The sequence below is a fragment of the Dendrobates tinctorius genome, unplaced genomic scaffold (assembly GCF_039654945.1).
Source record: "Dendrobates tinctorius isolate UK_male_01 unplaced genomic scaffold, ASM3965494v1 ptg000020l, whole genome shotgun sequence".
In the NCBI taxonomy this organism is placed as follows: Eukaryota; Metazoa; Chordata; class Amphibia; order Anura; family Dendrobatidae; genus Dendrobates; species Dendrobates tinctorius.
The window spans coordinates 20,416,950-20,438,192 of record NW_027361688.1 but is presented as its reverse complement, the minus strand read 5'-3'; the positions used below and the strand labels follow the sequence as shown (position 1 = coordinate 20,438,192).

Sequence of the window (21,243 nt, the reverse complement as noted above, 5' to 3'; positions counted from 1 at the left end):
CTTCCAGGTTAACCTCATGTAGGCTTGCCAGGCGCTGCGCCACCTGCTGGAGAAGCGAACGATCGGTAGCTGTCATGTCCACCAACTCCTTCAGCTGGGCCATCATCACCCGATTAGCTTCTTGCTGGACGGCGGTGGACTGTACCAGCGCTTTCACCACGTCCTCCATGCTCATGCTTGCAATGTGATGCCCGCGTTCTCCACCACAATGTGATAAAACACTCCGGGATCGCCTTTGCTGGGGTCAAAGGTCACGTGCGTTCAGCATGAAACTCAGGCGCACAGCCGGGGTCCGGGTATAACTGACACTGGGTCAGGTTTATTAATGGTGAAAGCAATGCATAAAGAAATAAAACATAAAACAAATCCTTGCCTGTCCGGCACTAACTAAACAAGGTACAACCTAACTACCAACTGGCGGGCTTCTCCCGTCCAGCCAAACCACAGTTGCAGTGGGCACTGCTTCCACTCACGTGTGTCTCTCACACAGACAGGCTCTCTGTGTTCCCAGGCTGAGACACTCACACAACCACCTGGCATCCTTTTATATCCACCTCCCATTATTCATTAGTAAGCAGGTGCGATACTGACCAGACTAGGCCACATAGGAAAGGAATCTGGGCGAGATATACCTGCCCTCATCCACTATTCCCACATGATTCTCACAAAGTGTATTGAGCGAGGCCGGACAAGTCTAGTAGGAATGTGGCTTGAAGTATGCAAATCGGATACGTGCGGTCACATGACCGCACACTCCTGGTAACAGAATCGAAGCTGGGGGCGCAGGAGGATTAAAAAATCTGCAGTCCCATAGAGTGACCCAAGCCTTATTTCCCAGAAACAGCGCCAGCTTTGGCCTTTCAGTAGTAACACAGCTCATCCCCATTAACGTGAATGAGGTAGAGTTGCAATACCAGACACAGCCTATGAGAGGCGCTGTTTCAGAAAAAAAAAACGTTTAAACTCAATTTACCTAATGCTTTAGAAGACACATGTTATAGTAGATAAACAATGTCCTAACTGGTAATCTACGGTAATTTGGAAGAGCGCTGTAATGGGTGCTCTCGCCTCCCCCTTTCCGTGGCCAGTTATCTCATGCCTCCATTCTATTCCCATTAGACCTTTTAGGCATCAATATTAAATGCGCTTACACGCATGTGTGCACACGGTTATTGCTGGGCTTTCTGAAACAACTGCAGTGAAGCAGCAAATGGGGGCATGCACCGTAAGCATTCTCTACAGTTATGCCATCCTAGGCATTAGCATTCAACAGGAAACGATCAGACAATGAGATGTGCGCAGCATTCCAGCGAGCGGAGAATAATTGCAGAGTAGCGTGATCAGGGGCAAGGAGGAGTTTATCTCATTTACACATAAAAGCAAAACAAAATGACAAGTGAAGCCATTAATTATACTGTACATCTGCAGCTCTCCTCAGTGCACCAAATAATTATCAGAAAAATATCTTAGAAAGCAGAATCTACCCAACATCCAGGTATGTTAGGTTTAGTGGCCTGAAGCCAGAGGGAAAATAGCCGTCAGGCTTGTCTTAGAAAATAACTATGGTATTCTGCTGAATATTATATTTGCAGCTAGGGTATATATTTGAGTAATATTTGTATCTAGAGAAAAAATAAAGGAGAACTGTACCTATACATTGCTCTAACTGTAGAGAACCCTTCCACCCAGGCTGCAAGTGTTCTCACTCATATATCAGAATATTGGAGTATACATATACTATATATATATATATATATATATATATATATATATATATATAGACCACAATATCATGTTCTCACTCATATATTAGAATATTGGGATTGCAACACTTGCAACCTGGGTGGAAGGGTTCTTTACAGTTAGAGCAATGTATAGGTACAGTTCTACTTTAATTTTTCCCTAGCTACAAATATATACCTTAATATCCTAATATATGAGTGAGAACACTTGCAGCCCAGGTGGAAGGGTTCTTTACAGTTAGAGCAATGTATGGGTAGAGTTCTACTTTCATTTTCCACTCGCTACAAATACAACAAATATATACCCCAATATCCTAATATATGAGTGAGAACACTTGCAACAGAATACCATAGTTACTGTATTTATAATACATAGTTATATGTTAGGATATTGGGGTATATCCTATACATTGCTCTAACGGTAAAGAACCCTTCCACCTGGACTGCAAGTGTTCTCACTTGCATACCCCAATATCCTAATATATGAGTGAGTCTCTTATGGAATAAAATTCTTGGACTTATGTGCGCTGCTAGACAGAATATCAAATCCAGATCACGCAGATAAATTAACCTTTTATTTCCCAATGCGTTTCGAAGTCCATAACACTTCTTCCTCAGGGGATGACATATAACCACACAGAGTCTATTTGACACCAGTGTACACGCTTTTAATATATGAGTGAGAACACTTGCAGCCTGGTTGGAAGGGTTCTTTACAGTTAGAGCAATGTATAGTCAGAGTTCCATTTTAATTTTTACTTGGAAACGCCCCTGAAATGTCTGGACGGACCTGAAAAAAAGGGGATTCTTTCCTCAAACCTAGGGAAAATTGGCAAATCTCCCCCATAGAAGCCTCCTGGGCACTGGTGTAGTTTGAAGCTCACGGACCTCAATGTAAAAGCTACAAGAGGGCTCCCAATTATTGCAAGTTTGTAATAGTAATGGTATTTTCATATGGGCCAAAAGGGACGTTTTGGGCCACTAAGATTCCAGGGCCCAGATGCAATTGCCACCCCTGTACCTATTATAGCTACGCCCCTGGGATAGGTAAGGGAGTATTTCCTGCAAACATCACTTTCAGGGGTGGGAAGGAGAGAAAAATAGGCATGATCTGCCAATAAATACATTTTCAGGGGTGGGGAAAAGGGAGTGGAAAGGGGCATGGCTTTCCAAAAAAAATGGTTTAACACTCCACACTCCCTATCCATCAAGAAGTTTGTCAAAAAGGATAAAAATGTAAGAAATATCATAACCTACGTTGCCATTTATTACCTTCAGTCGTGGATCAATCATGATTAAAAAAAAAAAGGGAGCTGATTTTTTCTAATAACAGCGCCACCCTTGTACATAGGCTTTGTTTGGTACTGCACCTCAGTCCTATTTACTTCAATGGGGTTAAGCTGCTCAAGAAAACATACGTTCAAACGCTGTTTTTAGAAGTAGACATATTTTTCTAATCCTAAAATTGAGCACAGTAGATGCTGAAAGGACAGGAATATACAGTTGTGGTCAACATTATTGGCAGCCCTGAATATTAAAGAAATCTCAGGTACAATAGGTGCTGAAATAAAATATTTGAAATTGCTTGGCTATTATATATAAAAAGTTGTGTCTTCGATATAAAACACAAAACTCACTGCCGGAGACGTTGCAGTGGTGTCGGCGCTGTCCCTTCAAGGGACTCTGTTGCCAAAGTCTTTCGAGATAGTTTTCTACCATTTAGACTGCTTGTGCATGGTGATATTAGCTCAGACAGTTCTTTTGTTTTTGCTATCCTGAACAAGGAGCAGGGAATAAAAATAGTCTTTCTAAATGGGTTGTCCACAACTTGGAAAACCCCTTCTGAATCCCTATGTCTCCCCCCCCCCGGTGAAACGATAACATCTATACTCACTTCCAGTGCCAACTCCGATCCAGCAGTGCCAGCACTGACACTCCGAGGGTCATGTGATATTGCTATGTCATGCGATCCCTGCAGTCAGCGTTGGCTTCACTCTCCCCTCTTTCGGATAAATCAAGACATCTGGAGGAAGTGAGAGCTGCTGCTGTCCTCTCTCTTGCTCCGGATGTCAATTACATCCCTAAGAGAGGAGAGTGAAGCCAGCGCTGATTGGCCTCAATGTCACATGAGCCACGGGAAACCCAGTAATGACATCGCTAGAACACAATTGGCACTGGAGGTAAGTATAGGTTTTATTAGAAACTGGGGGAAAACATAGATTTAGAAGGGTTGTCCAAGAAGTGGACAACCTCTTTAAAATGGATAGTTTTAATTCCTGCTCCTTTTGCAAAATAACAAAACAAAAGAACTGTCTTGGCTAACATCACCAAGCACAAGCAGTCTAAATTGTAAAAGAAAATCTATGAGATTTCTGAAATCTCGAATAACGAGCATACTCGCTCATCACTAACGGCTACAAAAACAGTTGAGAATTTGAATGTTGTCATTGTTGTCAAAGATTGTGCAACCAAGTATTGGAGAAGGAAGGACATCAGTAATCCTGTCGATATCATATACCATGTTTCTTATATTGTTTTAAGGACTATGGTCCCAATTGTTGAAAATCGACACACGTTGTTAGCACGCCTCAGGCGCATCTGGCGAGTGGTGTGCGCCTCGCCACATATCTTACTCCAGTCAAGGACTGGAGCTAAATTTCTGCCATAAAGGAATTCCACAACTTGTCATGAATTAGATGAGCCGCAGCGTCACGACCTCATTCTGCACCGGTTTCACTCATGTTGGCAAAGTTGCAAGAAACTGACATGAAAATGCCAAAAGTTTCAAATTTTTTTTGACTTTTCAAAACAATTTTGACCAGAATTGTGTCAAAATTAATTGAGGACCTAGACTTTTTTCTATAATAATGTTGACCACAGTTGTAGCACCCAGCGTCCATCTTTAGACAGATCCGCACATTTTGGTTTCCGTTTAGAGCAGTAGTCACAGTGCAGCCGAAATTCTCCCTGGCCCAATGCTGTAGCCGTTTGATTAGTTAAAGGGAATATGTCACCACGTTCTTGATATTCCATCTGAGCAGCATGATATAGAGACAGAGACCCTGATTCCAGCGATGTAACACTTAATGGGCTGCTTGCTACCGTTTTAATAAAAATCCCTGTTTTCTCTGCTGCAGATCTAGCAGTTCTCTAAAGGCTGATCTCTTAATAACCCCGCCCACACCAGTAATTGGCAGCTTTCCATGTAGACTGGCAGAAAGTGGCCAATCAGTGGCGGAGGCGGGGATAAACAGAGCACATGAATAGGGAAAACTACATAGCAGCAGGTTTACTAGTCTTCTAGTGATAATCGGATGCTGATAAAATTACAGCAAGCAGCCCAGTAAGTGACACATCACTGGAATCAAGGTCTCTGCCTCTACATTATGCTGCTCTCAAATTAGGTGGCAAAAATCTGGTGACCGATCCCCTTTAAGTCACTATATAGTGGAGCAATCTGAACCAATCATTACTGGCTATATGTATCTTATGCTAGTGTAATAGAGCCGGAGGCTGAGCTCTGGATAGATGATAATTTACATTCACTTCTCATTTAATTGCCATTTTCAAAGATCATCAAAAACATCCCCAGGAAAAAAAAATATCTGTGACCTATTTTAAAATATGTAATCATTTCTGTTAATAGCAGAATATGATACAAGATTTCCTTCGTCCATTATAAATGACACTCAGGAAATAAGTTACACGTAATTAGACATCATCTAAATGTTCTGAATTAACATTACAACTTCCATAGGCAACAAAGTGTCCCTAATTTACTGGTAACATCGCAGTGTTAATAGGAATTTGTCATCAGAAAATGACCTAAGGTTTAAATCAGGTTTTGATTTTATATTTTACATTTGGTATATTTTTTTTCAATTTTCCATATCACTAGCTATATGAAAAAAATAATCAGGAGTTTTTGAAACTTCACACTAAGCCATATACTAGACTCACAGTTCCTGATCTGTGCAGATGGCTCTTCAGCAGTCTCATTATTGTCACAGACAGTACTATAATGACTGACAATTCCTTTACATTTAAGTAGGCAACACAGGATCCAACATTCACAATAGGAGATGACACAGCTCACCTCTTCCTCCTCCTGTACAATGACTGATAGCACTTCTATGTACAGTAGATAACACAATCTCCACCATTCACAATAGGTGATGTCACAGCTCACCTCCTCCTCCTGTACAATGACTGATAACACCTCTGCATACAGTAGATAACACAGAATCCACCATTCACAATAGGTGATGTCACAGCTCACCTCCCCTTCCTGTACAATGACTGATAACACCTCTGTATACAGGAGATAACACAGGATCCACCATTCACAATAGGTGATGTCACAGCTCACCTCCTCCTCCTGTACAATGACTGATAACACCTCTGCATACAGTAGATAACACAGGATCCACCATTCACAATAGGTGATGTCACAGCTCACCTCCCCTTCCTGTACAATGACTGATAACACCTCTGTATACACTAGATAACACAGGCTCCACCATTCATAATAACTGATATGACAGCTCACCTCCTCCCCCTCCTGTACAATGACTCATAACACAGAACCCATTATTCACAAAAATTCAAAAAAACACATTTGAAAGGTTGACTCACCAAAACCCTGACTAATGCACTAGCAGGATGCAATACCATAGGGGATGTGGAGACCACAAATTACGACCAAAGATCCAATAGAAAAAACCATATATACTTTATTTGGGAAAATACTCAGAACGGGAAAATGGGGAACATGTGCTCAAGAAAGCAAAGTGCTGCAGTACAAGAGGACATGCGACCTAACCCTGACCAAATCTACATATATAGATATATACATAAATAAAGGTAAGTACCATCTTCACTGAAGGCCTATATAGCCTAAAAAACACTTGGATATATAAGGAGACTAAATCCTCCTTGGCTGCCAGTACACATTCATACCCATATACAGATATTTATAGTGTGAACAAAACACAAGTACCATTATTGATATAGATACTCAGGCAGTATAGTATTCAGTAAAACCAAGGCATAATATCCACCCCTACATCTGGCACATACTCCGCCCACCCACATAGAAGTGAACGGTGCCGGAGCGGAATTATTACCTCCAGGGAAGAAAAAGTAGATGGCCGGGCGGTCAGCGCGTCACCCCGACGCGCGTTTCGGAGAGGATCTCCCCTGACGAAGTATATACATCAATAATGGTACTTGTGTCTTTGGTTGTAATTTGTGGTCTCCACATCCCCTATGGTATGCGCTCTAAGCGACTGATCCTTTGTTTATCCAATATTTTCGGCATACAACATTTGTAGCACATATGATGCTGTTGTACACCTTTGCTTGCTTGTTATGCTAGCAGGATGCAGCAGACCTCCATTGATAAAGGCTGGGGCAGCACAGGTGCAAACCACTGATGAAAACAGCCAGTAACCCAAAAGGGTCTGGCTGCCTAGTGGAAAAAATGCACACAAATAGGACATCAGTCACACAGATAAGTGTGTGCATTTTTTCCACTAGGCAGCCAGACCCTTTTGGGTTACTTGGTTTTACTGAATACTATACTGCCTGAGTATCTACATCAATAATGGTACTTGTGCCCCAGCCTTTATCATTGGAGGTCTGCTGCATCCTGCTAGTGCATTAGTCAGGGTTTTGGTGAGTCAACCTTTCAAATGTGTTTTTTCTTTTAATTTTTGAGAATTTTTTCCTTATGTGCGCTGTTCAGAATCCATTATTCACATTAAGTGATATCACAGCTCACCTCCTCCCCCTCCTGTACCATGACTGAGAACACCTCTATACTGTATATACAGAATCCATCAATCACTATAGGTGAAATCACAGCTCACATCCTCTCCTGAACAATGACTGATAACACCTCTATATACAGTAGATAACACAGGATCCACCATTCACAATAGGTGATATCACAGCTCACCTACTCCTCCTGTACAATGACTGATAACACCTCTATATACAGTAGATAACACAGGATCCACCATTCACAATAGGTGATATCACAGCTCACCTCCTCCTCCTGTACAATGACTGATAACACCTCTATATACAGTACATAACAGGATCCACCATTCACAATAGGTGATGTCACAGCTCACCTACTCCTCCTGTACAATGACTGATAACACCTCTATATACAGTAGATAACACAGGATCCACCATTCACAATAGATGATGTCACAGCTCAGCTCCTCCTCCTCCTGTACAATGACTGATAACACCTCTATATACAGCAGATCACACAGGATCCACCATTCACAATAGGTGATATCACAGCTCACCTCCTCCTCCTGTACAATGACTGATAACGCCTCTATATACAGTAGATAGAACAGGATCCACCATTCACAATAGGTGATGGCACAGCTCACCTCCTCCTGTACAACGACTGATAACACCTCTATATACAGTAGGTAACACAGGATCCACCATTCACAATAGATGATGTCACAGCTCACCTCCTCCTGTACAATGACTGATAACACCTCTATATACAGTACATAACACAGGATCCACCATTCACAATAGGAGATGTCACAGCTCACTTCCTGCCTTCATAATGACCTTTGCCAAGATCGGAGCATGCCTAGAAAACTCTCTCATAGGACACAATTAGTCAGAATTGATCTATTGCTTCCTAAACAGCACCGTAAGTGTGAGTCTAGTATTGAGCTTACCGGCCATAGTGACAATTGTAACATTTCTGTTTGTTTGTTTTTAATAGATTAGTGATATGAAAAATAAAAGTAAAATAGTAAAACTGTTTAAAAACACAAGTAATATAAAAGGGAGAAAGTAGAATGACATCCAGTGAGCAAGAGCTTGTGTCCTCGTTGGGCCAAAAAAGTGGATGCCACCGTGTACATAGCTTCGCCTTGTCCGTCAGGTCTCGTTCTAACTTTACACACGTTATGGTTTTTGTGATTTTGTTCAATTTAGTGTCAAAGAAGCCAAAAGAAAGTTTCATTTATTTTTGTTTTAATATATTTACTTTTTGTTTCCTATAGTATGGATGCAGTATGGTGTATATAGCAGTCAGAGTATGTTTTCACTATAACGTTATCTCAAAATAGCTGCCATTTTTAAAAAAAATAAAGAAATTAATAATATAATAATAATATATTATAATACTGTAATAAATCTACAAAAAAAAGTATAGAAAAAAATCAATAGATAATAATGTAATAAATAATAAGGGCAAATAAAGGAAACCTAAAATAGTAGTGAAGATTAGAAAAAAAAAATCATATTCCTGATTTTCAAAGTTACTTTACAAGTTCAACATAGCTCAAAATGTAAAAAAAATATATAAAATAATAATAAAATTTAATACCATAATAAATTTACAAAGAAAAAGTATAAGAAAGCAATAGAAAATAATGTAATAATAAATAATAAGGGAAAATAAACAAAAAAAAAAAAAAAAGAGTGAAGCTTTAATGAAAGTAAAAAAAAATAAAAATCATATTTCCGGTTTGCAACGTTACTTCACAAGTTCAAAATAGCTGACTGTATTAAAATAATAATAATAATAATAATAATAATAATAATAATAATAATAATAATAATAAATAATACCATAATAAATGTACTAAAAAATATTAAAAAGCATAAGATAATAATGTAACAAATAATAAGGGCAAATAAAAAAATGTAAATAATTGTGAAGAATAAAAAAATATATATCATATTTCTGGTTTTCAAAGTTACTTTACAAGTTCAACATAGCTCAAAATGTAAAAAAAAAATATAAAGTAATAATAATTAATTTTAATACTATAATAAATGTACAAAAAAAGTATAAGAAAGCAGTATAATAATATATAATAATAAAATATATATATATATCATATTTCTGGTTTTCAAAGTTACTTTACAAGTTAAAAAAATGCTCAAAATAGCTGTCTGTTTTAAAAATAAATAAATAAAAAATAATAATATTAAATTATAATACCATAGTAAATGCAGAAAAATTATTAAAAAAAACAATATATAATAAGGGCGAATAAAGGAAAAAGAAAATAGTAGTGAGGCTTAAAAAAAAAAAAAAAAAAAAAATCCTAATTCTGGTTTTCAAAGTTACACGTAATGACAGAATCTGATGTACCGAAGGAACTTGTTATATTTATGAAAAACACATCTAAAAATACGACCGACAGATGTAGCTTCAGGTAGATTTTCTTCTGCAGAATTTTAATTCAGAAATGTTATTACCTGAGCCATCTGCCTTTCAAGCTTTGATCTTGGTATATCATCGAAGTAATTTTCATTTCTTCTCCGCCGTCCATCCCCTTGCATCATAATGTGGGAAAAGTCCAGAGATCCCCCAGTCGGATACAGCTTTGCGGATTTAGTGACTGAAAACAATGCAGATAAAATATATATTTTTTTAAAAATTGAATATGAATTTCCTGAAGCCACCACTAGAGGCCGCTTAAGAGCTTACTGCATACTCTTTCTGCATTGAACTCAATAATACCACTGTATACAGTAAGCTCTGGAGCTCCCTCTAGTGGAGGCTACGGGTAGTCAGAATGTTATGATTTAATCAATGTCTATGCAGGGGATTTGGAGCTCGGTATTAAAGAAATAGAGCTCTGATCACTGTCAAAATTTATATTTAAGGGCTGACATTTACTTTTTGATACTACAAGTAGTCTCCAAAGAGAGACACTCTCAAGCTATACTGACAACACTTTTTACTATACAAAAATGCTTAACAATTTGATTGTATGTATAAATATTTTATCATAGAAAGGTAAAAAAAATTGGATAAATTTAGCCGAATTATCTACTGTTATATAAAATTTGCTTTCAACAAATTTAGAAATGTTTTAATAAAATATCTACCTGTTCTTAAATCCAGTATATTTATATTTCTCCTTTCTAAATTTTTGCTCTCATTTTATTTCCCTGCTCCCAAGTATTCAGGTTTTTTAAGTCCGCCATACGATTCCAGAGATATTGGCCTTTTTATTTAGTGTTCATTGTTATAGTCTTTACAAGGGGGCGTGGCTCACAAGGTAATTATGCAGCGCAGTCTAAAGACACACCCCTGAGGATCTTATAAGCCAAAGGATAACTAAAAAAAGGCCCATATCTCGGGAACCGTATGACGGATTCAAAAAAGAAAACAAAAACTGAATACTCGGGAACAGCGGGAATAAAATAAGAGCAAAAAATGGTCATGTGACAGGTCCTCCTTATATACAGCGTCAGCAAGATGTTCACCTAGTAGGTGTAAACAGTTGAGTGGAGCCTATACAAAGCCTTTTTACGCCCACTTAGGGTCCTCACAATAATGCACATACAGCCCCCATACTCCTGCCATATAATGTCTAAATAACATACTGTATCACAATGCTTCCCTAGAGACATGACACCAACATTTATCATCCTATACATTGGGACCCCCACAATCCAAAGAATGGGCGTCCCATGGAGTAGGATGGGTGAGCATAGCTCCATTTACTTGTGAGAGTCTATGGGACCAATGACGCTCATGTGTGACCACCACTCCGATAAACAGTTTATGGTCACACATGCACAGTACCGCTCCATTCATGGGAAACCCTTTCTCATAATAATAATAATAATACATTTTATTTCTATAGCGCCGACATATTCCGCAGCACTTTACATTTCAGAGGAGACTTGTACAGACAATATACATTACAGCATAACAATAATCACATAGATCATAACAGATACCAAGAGGAATGAGGGCCCTGCTCGCAAGCTTACAGTCTATGAGGAAAGAGGTAGACACGAAAGGTGGGTGGTAACAGTTGCCCTGATTGTATGGACCAGCCATAATGTTAAGTGTGTAACAGTACAGATGCAGAGGGCTAATGGATGCATAAAGCATGTGGGAACATGATGCGGGGAACCTGGTTATGGTAAAAACTTATGGCTGTGCCACATAGGGATAGATTAGGTTAATGTGTTGAGGCGATAGGCCAGTCTGAATAAATGCGTTTTCAGGGCACGCTTAAAATTGTGAGGATTGGGGACTAATCGTATTGACCTGGGAAGTGCATTCCAGAGAATTGGCACAGCACGTGTAAAGTCTTGGAGACGGAGTCTTCTCATGACCGGTGGATAACCCAGTGGTCAGACTTCCACCGATCATACAGGTTCGGGTACTGGCCACGCAAGAACCAGGGACTACGGGTGTAGCACTGGCCACACAAGGACCAGGGACCTCAGGTTCAGGACACTGGCCACAAAAGGACCAGGGACTACGGGTGCAGGATTGGCCACACAAGGACCAGGGACTTCAGGTTCAAGACAATGACCACAGAAGGACCAGGGACTATGAGTGCAGCACTGGCCACACAAGGAACAGGGACTACAGATTCAGGAAACTGGCCACAAAAGGACCGGGGACTACGGGTTCAGAACTGGCTACACAATGACAAGGGACTACAGGCTCAGAACTGGCCACACAAGGACCAAGGACTTCAGGTTTAGGACTGGCCACACAAGGACCAGGGGCTTTAGGCTCAGGACACTAGCCACAAAAGGACCAAGGACAATGGGTTCAGGACTGGCCAAACAAGGACCAGGGACTACAGGTTCAGGACACTGGCCAAACAAGGAATAGGGACTATGAGTGCAGCACTGGCCACACAAGGACCAGGGACTTCAGGTTCAGGACACTGGCCACACAAGGACGGGGGACTACGGGTTCAGGACTGGCTACACAATGACAAGGGACTACAGGTTCAGAACTGGCAACACAACAACCAGGGACTTCAGGTTCAGGACACTGGCCACACAAGGAACAGACACTAAGGTTCAGGACTGGCTACACAAGGACCAGGGACTTTAGGTTCAGGACACTGGCCACACAATGACAAGGGACTATGGGTTCAGGACTGCCACAGAAGGACCAGGGACTACAGGTTCAGGACGCTGACCTCACAAGGACCAGGGACTTCAGGTTCAGGATTGGCCACACAAGGACCAGGGACTTCAGGTTCAGGACACTGGCCACACCAGGACCAGGGGACTACGGGTTCAGGACACTGGTCACACCAGGACCAGGGGCCCTAACAGCACACTAATTCCACTAACACACTAGTGATAGCATGTTGCGTCGGCTCCTCCATATTGGGGAGGGTATCTTTTATACAAGATGACTCAAAACTATTGGCTTGGGGCATCTTAGCAGGTGAGCACGCTGGCCTTTTAACAACAGAGCAATGTGCACTAGTTGCGCCTCCGGGAACTCAGAGACACAGGAAGCAGGGAGCACACCGAGGGACACACCATGCGTCCAAGGCAGTGAGTATGCCAGCGTCCCTGCAGGGAAGAGGAAGGGAAACCATGCTGGGGCGCCGACGTTTGCGTTACAGTCGGAAAACAGGACAACCAATATATCAGCCATTACAGCTAGAATACTACAAAACAAATCAACCCCGCACTACTACATAACTAGTTCCTATTAGGGAACTCTTAAAGTGTACCTCTAATTCTCATTTTTTTCTCCCATAAGTCAATAGTACATGTGAAAATAAGAAATTCTCTAGTATATCTCATCAGATAAATCTGCTTCTTTCTCCTCCTGGACTGACCTTTTATTCTAAAAAGTCTCAATTCGGGTAAAATCTGTATTCGATGAAGACAAATTTTACCATTACTGAGATAGGAGATGACAGTTGGTGCTCATAAAGTTCTATGGAGAGAGGAGGAGCTAGAGGAGACCCAGATATTATTCTGCAATTTCTTCTGAAACGAAAGTTACATGTTAAAAGTAGCGTGACAACCGCTGTGGGAGCTGTAGAGGTGACCAGACAAGATTCTGTGCCACCATATGGTGCTTCTATAGCAGAGTGCTCTATGGAGGCACTAGTTGGCGGAAAACAAAATGGGGGAGCGGCAGAGACTTCAGATATCGATGTACGAGCTCCTTGCACACAGCTCTGCTGTCGTTTGACTAAGAGACCTGTCCAGTACAATTAGAAGGATGAAACTTCTCACTGTAGATCGTCCTGACTTATATTTTTCCTTTATAATAATCCTTATTAAATTAATTAAAGAAGCGAGCAGTAATTATGTAAGTCACAAACACGGAGATCTAATTTTGCAGAGTGCCGATGATCTTGTATCATTCTTATTAGATTTACCACGACCACTCCATAAATCATGATGTTCATCCAAGAGCCAGGAAACTCATAAGATTTATTAGAACTGTCGCTGATCAAGCAGGGAAAAGAAATCCCATTATATATATATATATATATATATATATATATATATATATACTGCATGTAATGAAATATATATAAAATAAAAACAAAGTATAATAAAATAAAACAAAGTATAATACATATTACATAATAAATAAAATATAATATGCGCAATATCATGTAAAATATTATATAAATATCATGTGATGGAGGCGCGGATGGGCAGAGCTAGTGACGCGCTTCCAATGCGCTCATGTTAAATGCCGCTGTCAGAGATTGTCAGCGGCACCTAACATGTTAGCAGCCATGGGTGGATTGCGATTCCACCCGCGGCTGTTAGGGGCACATGACAGCTGATGAAATCAGCTGTCATGTGCCGGAAAAGATGTGGGCTCAGTGCCGGAGCCAGCATCAGAGGGGCAGACTTGACATATGACGTATATTTAGTCATATGTTGTGAAGGGTTAAGCCTTTTTTTTTTTAAATGTGCAATCCGAATGCCTGCCAGTGAAGATCTGAGTGCCATTTTTAGGCCGTGGCAACTCATCAACACCCACAATTGCTGTTGCACCACAGACATCACAGATCAGTGTTGAGTTTTCAAGGCTGTAAGAGGCACTCCTCTTCCTCCTCTTCCTCCTCCTCCTCTTCGCCCTCCTCCTCATCAAAATTTGTATCCTCCTAATATAGTGCAGTCATCATATTATACAACACTGTGTACTTACAATTGATTATTTTGCCTTTCTACCCAGTTAAGTCTTCTCTTTTCTATTAGGTCTATGGCATCACATGATTAAGAACTGACTAGCTGAATCCTTCTAAGATTTATGCAGAAACAGGAGGTCAATTTTCCCTGTATGAGTCACTGCAAAAGTTTCTGGCAGGTGGAGGTGGGAGTAGCTAGATCAGGAGTTGAAGGAGGGAATGATAAACGCAGGGACAAGAGACTTCCAGTTTCTTCATAGAGCAGAGAAAAGACAAGAGTTAGCTAGGTAGAAAGGCAAAAAGAGCAATTGTAACTACACAGTGCTATATAGTATGATGACTGCAATATACTAAGGGGATAAAAATGTTGATGGGAGGAGGAGGAATAGGAGGAGGAGGAGGAAGAGGAGGGCTTCTTTAAGGAGGTTTTCTTCCTTAGAAGAGTATTTCTACAATATTTTATACCCTATGGCACAGACTGTGCATTTATACAGATCAAAGGAGTTTCTTGTGAACAGTGGGGTTCCCAAAAGTCAGGACAAACGTGATCATACACTTATCACCTATCCTGTGGATAGGTGGAAAAAAATGTTTTTCATGTTCCAACCCCTTTTAAAGAGAATTTCCACCTTCATAATATTGTTTCTCCTAGGACCAATTCATTGAGGATTTAAAAAAAAAAAAAAAAAAAAGATTGAAAATGTTCTGTATTTTTTATTTCATGCAGATCTACGTGTGTCCATCATGACAAACAACCAATCTGATACTGCCGTCATCCTCCTATCTGTCCTTTCCATGCATTTGGTGGAAAATAGATGGATGACAGGAGCTGACTACACTGGGTTTGTTTGTTGTCTGTTACCGTGGAGATGCAGAGTTCCTTATGGGAGCTATGGAAACAGAACAGAGGGCGATGATTTTGAATCATGACCTCGTAGAAAGCTCCTTGATTTTTCATTTCATATACACTGTCAAAGGAAAACAAAAAAAATAAAAAACCTTAAAGGGGTTATCTGCTGCCCTTCCGTATCAGAAGAGAGCGTTACTGATGACGATGCCCCGCCACAACGCCTGCCAAGATGCGTGCGGGATCGTCAATTGTGGGGTTATAGCATCACCTGATGTGGAAGTGATTGGCATTGGATCACTCCTTTAAGGATGCAAATTTGGAGATAAATATCAGTAAAACTAGCCACTTTTAACCATTTATCGACCAATAATTGGCCATAGGGTTCAACTGTTGAACAATCAAATGTCATTATGGAACCTAAATGTCGTCTGTCACCCGTCAAGACATATGAAAATCCAAAAGGATGCCTATGACAAAGATGTTAGCGTGTGTCGTGAGGTTATTTCTCCAGGGACTAGGATCAGAAACAGCGCCACTCTTCATCACAGGTTGAGTCTGGTATTGCAGCTTAGCTCTATTCAAATACATTGGTAAGAGTGACGGTATTCCTAAAAATCAGGGAAATAAAAACTTCCACCGTCCTAACCGGAGTTCCTCACCACACGTCAGCATTTGCCACTTATACATTACCACACGCAGAAACAATATATTCTGCATCACCGGCCGTATATGAGTGATACCTGGAAACGCGGCCTGTAAAGGTCACTAAAGCTCATTATCACAAATGTAGGAGGAAAATAGAAACTATTCTGTTCACAGACCGTCAGACTCAGCGGCACGAGTAGCGAAACCAATTAATAATAGGAATAAAACAGTTACATTATTACAGTGCTACATGTATACATTGATGAGCTCAATGGGATATTAGCAGAAATATCCTTACTATTTCAAGATACTCACACTAGAGCAAAGGGGATGTGCAAACATATCTTTTTCAGGTGGATAATGCCTGGAATCCCCCTGAAAAAGCGCTACAAAAAAACATTAATATAATACAGCGCAATGTAAAAACGACATTGGGGTGCACATGGTCCGTCTTATGTCACTTCTTTTGGAACCCTGGAGCGGTTAACGGAAGTGACATGTTCATTCTCCAAGAGGGGTCAAATCAGATTTCGCGCGTCGTCAGTATTTTCATCTTGGAAAACTCGGCAGCGCCCTAAAAATGCCCTATTAGCTCTCATATGAAAGCCTGGCTTACCATGCTATAGTAGTCTCACGTCGCCTAAACCAAATGCTGCAGCATGGAGCCCTAGCCTAAGTCCGAGTGCGAAACCCAGATGAAGGAAGATAAATGTCATCCGAGTGCAATCCGATGTTCACGGACAAACAGAATGGAGAAGGTGGAGAAACTTTTTTTTTTTTTTCTCTCCACATTCGAGAAAAATTGATGCCACTCTGATTTCTCAGATGTGGAGAAAACGGTGGTGTGAAGCTACCCTTAGGCTGGGTACAAAGGGTAATTGAAAAATCATTCATTCATCCAGAAACAAAACTATTTTCATCCATATTGTCATTGATCTCCCATCCATGTGACATCCATATGCTCATTTTTTTTTACATCCATATGAGATCTATTTTTATACATCAGAAGTTAATAAAATTTACAAAACCAACACAGACAGTTTCCTATGTTAAAGAATGCAACATGATATCTGATTTTTTAGGGCATCCATAGACTTGAATGGCAAAGTTCCATCAAAATGTACAAGGGAATAGTGCGTGCCGTGATTTATATTTTTTAACGTGGTCACTCGGTCCATGCGAAAAAACTGACAACTGGACACACGTCTCATAGGAAACCTGACATTTCATCAGCCAAGTACAGTAAATTAACAGTGTAAACCGTCATATACAATAGATAGAGTAGCACTATTCAACACAATGTCCTAATTACTGCGATATTCCTATATCAATAGGTTCATAATCCCATACAATTTACCAAAAAACCTAGGAGTAAATTAAACCGAAAGGTGAAGGGGTAGCTGAAAAATAACAATAAATGTAAACATTAAAAAAATAAAGAAAAAGCTGGGCGAAATGTGCGCGTCGGGGTAGAGGGACGGGACTCACTCACAGCATGTGTAAGCTACCTGGATCCAAGTAGCGTACACTTGCTGGGCTGCTGTGACTAGTGGTGATGTCAGTAAGGTTATTGCAGTTCACAGCTGATGAACTGCGGTTACCTTACTGATGTCACCGCTCGCAGTGTGAGAAATTGCTGCTGGTTCTCACGCTGCAAATGGTGACATCAGTAAGGTGTCAGCAGTTCATTGGCTGTGTCTCTACGCTACTAACCCCTGGGTTTAATGTCACCGGACATTACACAGTAGACATCAACCCCAAAACTACAACCGATTGCCAGTGCACCAGGGCAATCGGGAAGAGCCGAGGCTAAAATCTGCAGGCAAAAAAAAGCATGTAATCCACACATAACAGTATAAATAAAGTATATATCAAAAGGAGAGAAATTGGCTTAGCCTGGGATAAATCGGTGGCTCTGCCAGTACCTAAAAGATGCTGTGTGAACATAGCCAGTTTCTACTCCACAAACTAGGTGTACACAGAGCGTTAGACAGGAGCACCTTGGGCCCACTGGAGAAAATCATTCTTGGGGCCCACTATGTAGCTGTTGCACTCTGATGGTTTTTTATGTCACCGCTCCTCCCAGTTAGAAAATCGGGGAGAGCAGTCGGTATCTTCATAGCCGGCACTTGTGTTTTATGTTCACTCTGCCAACAGACGTCAGTGCCTGGGTCCACCCGAGAATCCTCTAGTCCTCCGGCGGGCCAGTCCGATCCTGTGTGCACATAGCCTTAAAGTGAATCTGTCAGCAGGATTTTGCTAAGTAAACTACAGGCATTGTCAGGTTGGCACTTTTACACTGATTAAAATACCTTTGATGAATAAATCCATCTTGTGGTTCTTGTGTAATCAGTCTTAGAAGTTTTCAGTTAATGAGAAGCTCGTGCTCCAGAGCAGGACTGTAGGCAGAGTCTTATCTTCCTGCTCTAAGCCAAAGAAACCAAGGAAAGACCTGCCCACAAACCGCCCTGAAGCACAGTCTGTCTGTCTCTGTCCCTATGATAAGGAACATGTTTGTCGTTTGGGGCGACCTGTGGGCAGGTCTTTCCTTGGTTTCCCTGGCTTAGCGCAGGAAGATAAGACTCTGCCTACTGTCCCACCTCAAAGCACGAGCATCTGATTAAAGGGAATCTGTCACCCCTTTTTTGAGATATCATATAATGATATCATTCAATTGTGTGTCACATAAGGATTCTCTTAGTACTTTTGCTTCCCCCTGACCCGCACCTTTCATGCATAAATACCTTTTTTATATCGGTTCAGATGTATGTAAACTGCCGCTGTCCGGTCCGATGGGCGGGGCTTATTCAACTGCTCCCCCCCTCAACTGCTCTCAAAAAAAGGGGTGACAGATTCCCTTTAACTGAAAACTTCTAACACTGATTACACAGGAGCCACAAGACGGATTTATTTACCACAGGTATCATTTAATCAGTATAACAGCAGCAACCTGACAATGCCTGTAGTTTACTTAGCAAAATCCTGCTGTCAGGTTTGCTTTAAGGGGAATAAAATGAAATCATCTGCAAGAAGACCATTGTGGATCTGTAAATGCCACATATAATTTTAGGGTGGGATGAAGAATCCAAGCTGTTACATTGTAGCAAATTACCAGAAAAGGAGAAGGGTCTGTTCTACTGTTTAGCTCACAGAGGATTGTCTATACAGGATACAATTGCAGCAAACTCTCAGCTGCGAGAAGTTTTCGGTCTTCTGGACTATCACGTTAGGAGTTAAAGGATTTTTCCTCTATGTCTATTAATCTATATTGGGAATAATGTGCTCTTTGTTTCTGGATGAATAGGTATCATCCGTAAGAAATAGATTTCTTCACTTCACCCACAGATTTCATGACAGCAGCAGCTGCAGACATCCATCCTGGAGCGAGCGGCTGCCATGTGTCTGAGATGCCTATAGATGATATCGCTCATCCAAGCCTGCCAATCGCTCTCAGCTCTGGCTCACCTTAGGGAGCGCTACACCAGTTCGCTTTTTGGCGCACCTACGCCAGCCATTTTAACTTGACATCCAATTTGTGTAAGAGCCTTCTCCCTGTGTGTGGCACAAGTTAATAGATGGCACGCAGACATATGCGATGTTTGGACAGTGTCCCAGGGAGGGCCTGGCGGCATCTGTCACTCTATGGAGAGATGAAACTATGGTTTATGCCCTTGAAAACAGCTTCCGCTGCCTGGCAAGAGATGAAATTGAGGGTAGTAGGAATTAGCTGATTCAGGCACCAGGTGGGCATCGCACCAACCGGAACAGTGTTGGCCACAGAGTCTTCCACCATGCCTGCCCAAAGCTTAGAAATTACCAACCAATTGCTACAAAGGATTGACACTCAGTCCTGATGATGCAGGAATAACACTTAAATATAATAATATTTAAAGGGACACTCCGGAGAAAACTGATATATTATTACAAAGGGATACTGGAGACTCTGTTATGTCCAATTTACTCCTCTACTGCAAATCTGAGCAGGGGAACTATGCGATATTTTTTATGTTACATGTATTTAAAAAAATAATAATTTGTCATAACATAATATATAAAGAAAAATCCTATCATTTTCACAATGGCCATTGTCATTGTACAGGAGGGGGAGGTGAGCTGTGACATCACCTATTGTGAATGGTGGATCCTGTGTAATCTACTGTATATAGAGGTGTTATCAGTCATTGTACAGGAGGAGGAGGAGGTGAGCTGTGATGTAATCTATTGTGAATGGTGGACCCTGTGTTATCTACTGTATATAGAGGTGTTATATAGAGGTGTTATGAATCATTGTACAGGAGGGGAGGTGAGCTGTGAGATCACCTATTGTGAATGGTGGATCCTGTGTAATCTACTGTATATAGAGGTGTTATCAGTCATTGTACAGGAGGAGGAGGAGGTGAGCTGTGATGTAATCTATTGTGAATGGTGGACCCTGTGTTATCTACTGTATATAGAGGTGTTATATAGAGGTGTTATGAATCATTGTACAGGAGGGGAGGTGAGCTGTGAGATCACCTATTGTGAATGGTGGATCCTGTGTAATCTACTGTATATAGAGGTGTTATCAGTCATTGTACAGGAGGAGGAGGTGAGCTGTGACGTCATCTATTGTGAATGGTGGACCCTGTGTTATCTACTGTATATAGAGGTGTTATATAGAGGTGTTATCAGTCATTGTACAGGAGGGTAGGTGAGCTGTGACATCACCTATTGTGAATGGTGGACCCTGTGTTATCTACTGTATATAGAGGTGTTATCAGTCATTGTACAGGAGGGGAGGTGAGCTGTGACATCACCTATTGTGAATGGTGGATCCTGTGTAATCTACTGTATATAGAGGTGTTATCAGTCATTGTACAGGAGGAGATGAGCTGTGACATCATCTATTGTGAATGGTGGAGCCTGTGTTATCTACTGTATATAGAGGTGTTATCAGTCATTGTACAGGAGGAGGAGGAGGTGAGCTGTGACGTCATCTATTGTGAATGGTGGACCCTGTGTTATCTACTGTATATAGAGGTGTTATATAGAGGTGTTATCAGTCATTGTACAGGAGGGGAGGGGAGCT

General features: G+C 40.9%; 1 protein-coding gene across 4 annotated transcripts in view; it reads right to left on the bottom strand.

Moving 5' to 3' along the window:
• Positions 1 to 21,243, bottom strand: part of ANKS1B (ankyrin repeat and sterile alpha motif domain containing 1B) — a 113,563-nt gene that overhangs the window by 50,752 nt on the left and 41,568 nt on the right. For all 4 annotated transcript variants that reach the window (XM_073567845.1, XM_073567844.1, XM_073567847.1 and 1 more), the window contains exon 2: positions 9,996 to 10,138. In XM_073567845.1, coding sequence (XP_073423946.1) covers positions 9,996 to 10,082 — 87 coding nt within the window. In that variant the 5' untranslated portion in view covers positions 10,083 to 10,138. The remainder of the gene's footprint in view (positions 1 to 9,995; positions 10,139 to 21,243) is intronic.